This window comes from Eimeria mitis, genomic scaffold (assembly GCF_000499745.2).
Source record: "Eimeria mitis Houghton genomic scaffold, Emh_scaff2153, whole genome shotgun sequence".
Taxonomy (NCBI): domain Eukaryota; phylum Apicomplexa; class Conoidasida; order Eucoccidiorida; family Eimeriidae; genus Eimeria; species Eimeria mitis.
In genome coordinates, this window is record NW_013570478.1 from 7,673 (window position 1) to 8,214 (window position 542).

The 542-nt window shown below is 59.8% G+C and overlaps 1 protein-coding gene across 1 annotated transcript in view; it reads right to left on the reverse strand.

Moving 5' to 3' along the window:
• EMH_0049440 (uncharacterized protein) overlaps nt 1-542 on the reverse strand; it is a gene marked incomplete at both ends in the record, with an annotated part of 2,122 nt that overhangs the window by 636 nt on the left and 944 nt on the right. Inside the window, one exon of the mRNA XM_013496532.1 lies at nt 1-540. Within this exon, the coding sequence (XP_013351986.1) occupies nt 1-540 (540 nt within the window). The remainder of the gene's footprint in view (nt 541-542) is intronic.

Genomic DNA, 542 nt, shown 5'->3' on the forward strand with positions numbered 1-542 from the left:
AGGGGAGCCACCATGTACATACACCCCAGCCTGGCTTCGCGGGGGTATTCTGCTGCTGCCTCGCAGCTCCCACACCTGAATTGGAAAAGCTGCATCAGGTGCACCAGGTATATCTGCTGCTGCTGCTGCTGCTGTTGCTGCTGCATCTGCTGCTGTTGCGCTGCTGCCTCGGGCTGTATTCTGTTGCAGCTCGGCTGTACACGGCCTCTCCACCCCAATTTGTTGCAGCTGCTGCTGCTCCTCTCTGCGTAGTGCTGCAGCAGCTTGCGGTGTATGTACAAGAGCTGTGATTCTGCCTCCATCAGCGAACCCACAAGCTCTTATGGGGCCCCTGTGTTCATGGGGGCCCCCATGGGGGGCCCCCCATACAAACGGGGAGGAGCAGCGCAGGTCCCACAGCAGCAGATCCCCAGCAGCAGTACCGGCTAGAACTAGCGAGCCGCTTGCTGCTGCTGCTGTTACCTCTGATAGGGGCTCATCGAAGAGCCGCTGCAGCAGCAAAGCAGCTGGAGATACACCCCAAACCCTGACGGTTGCATCTG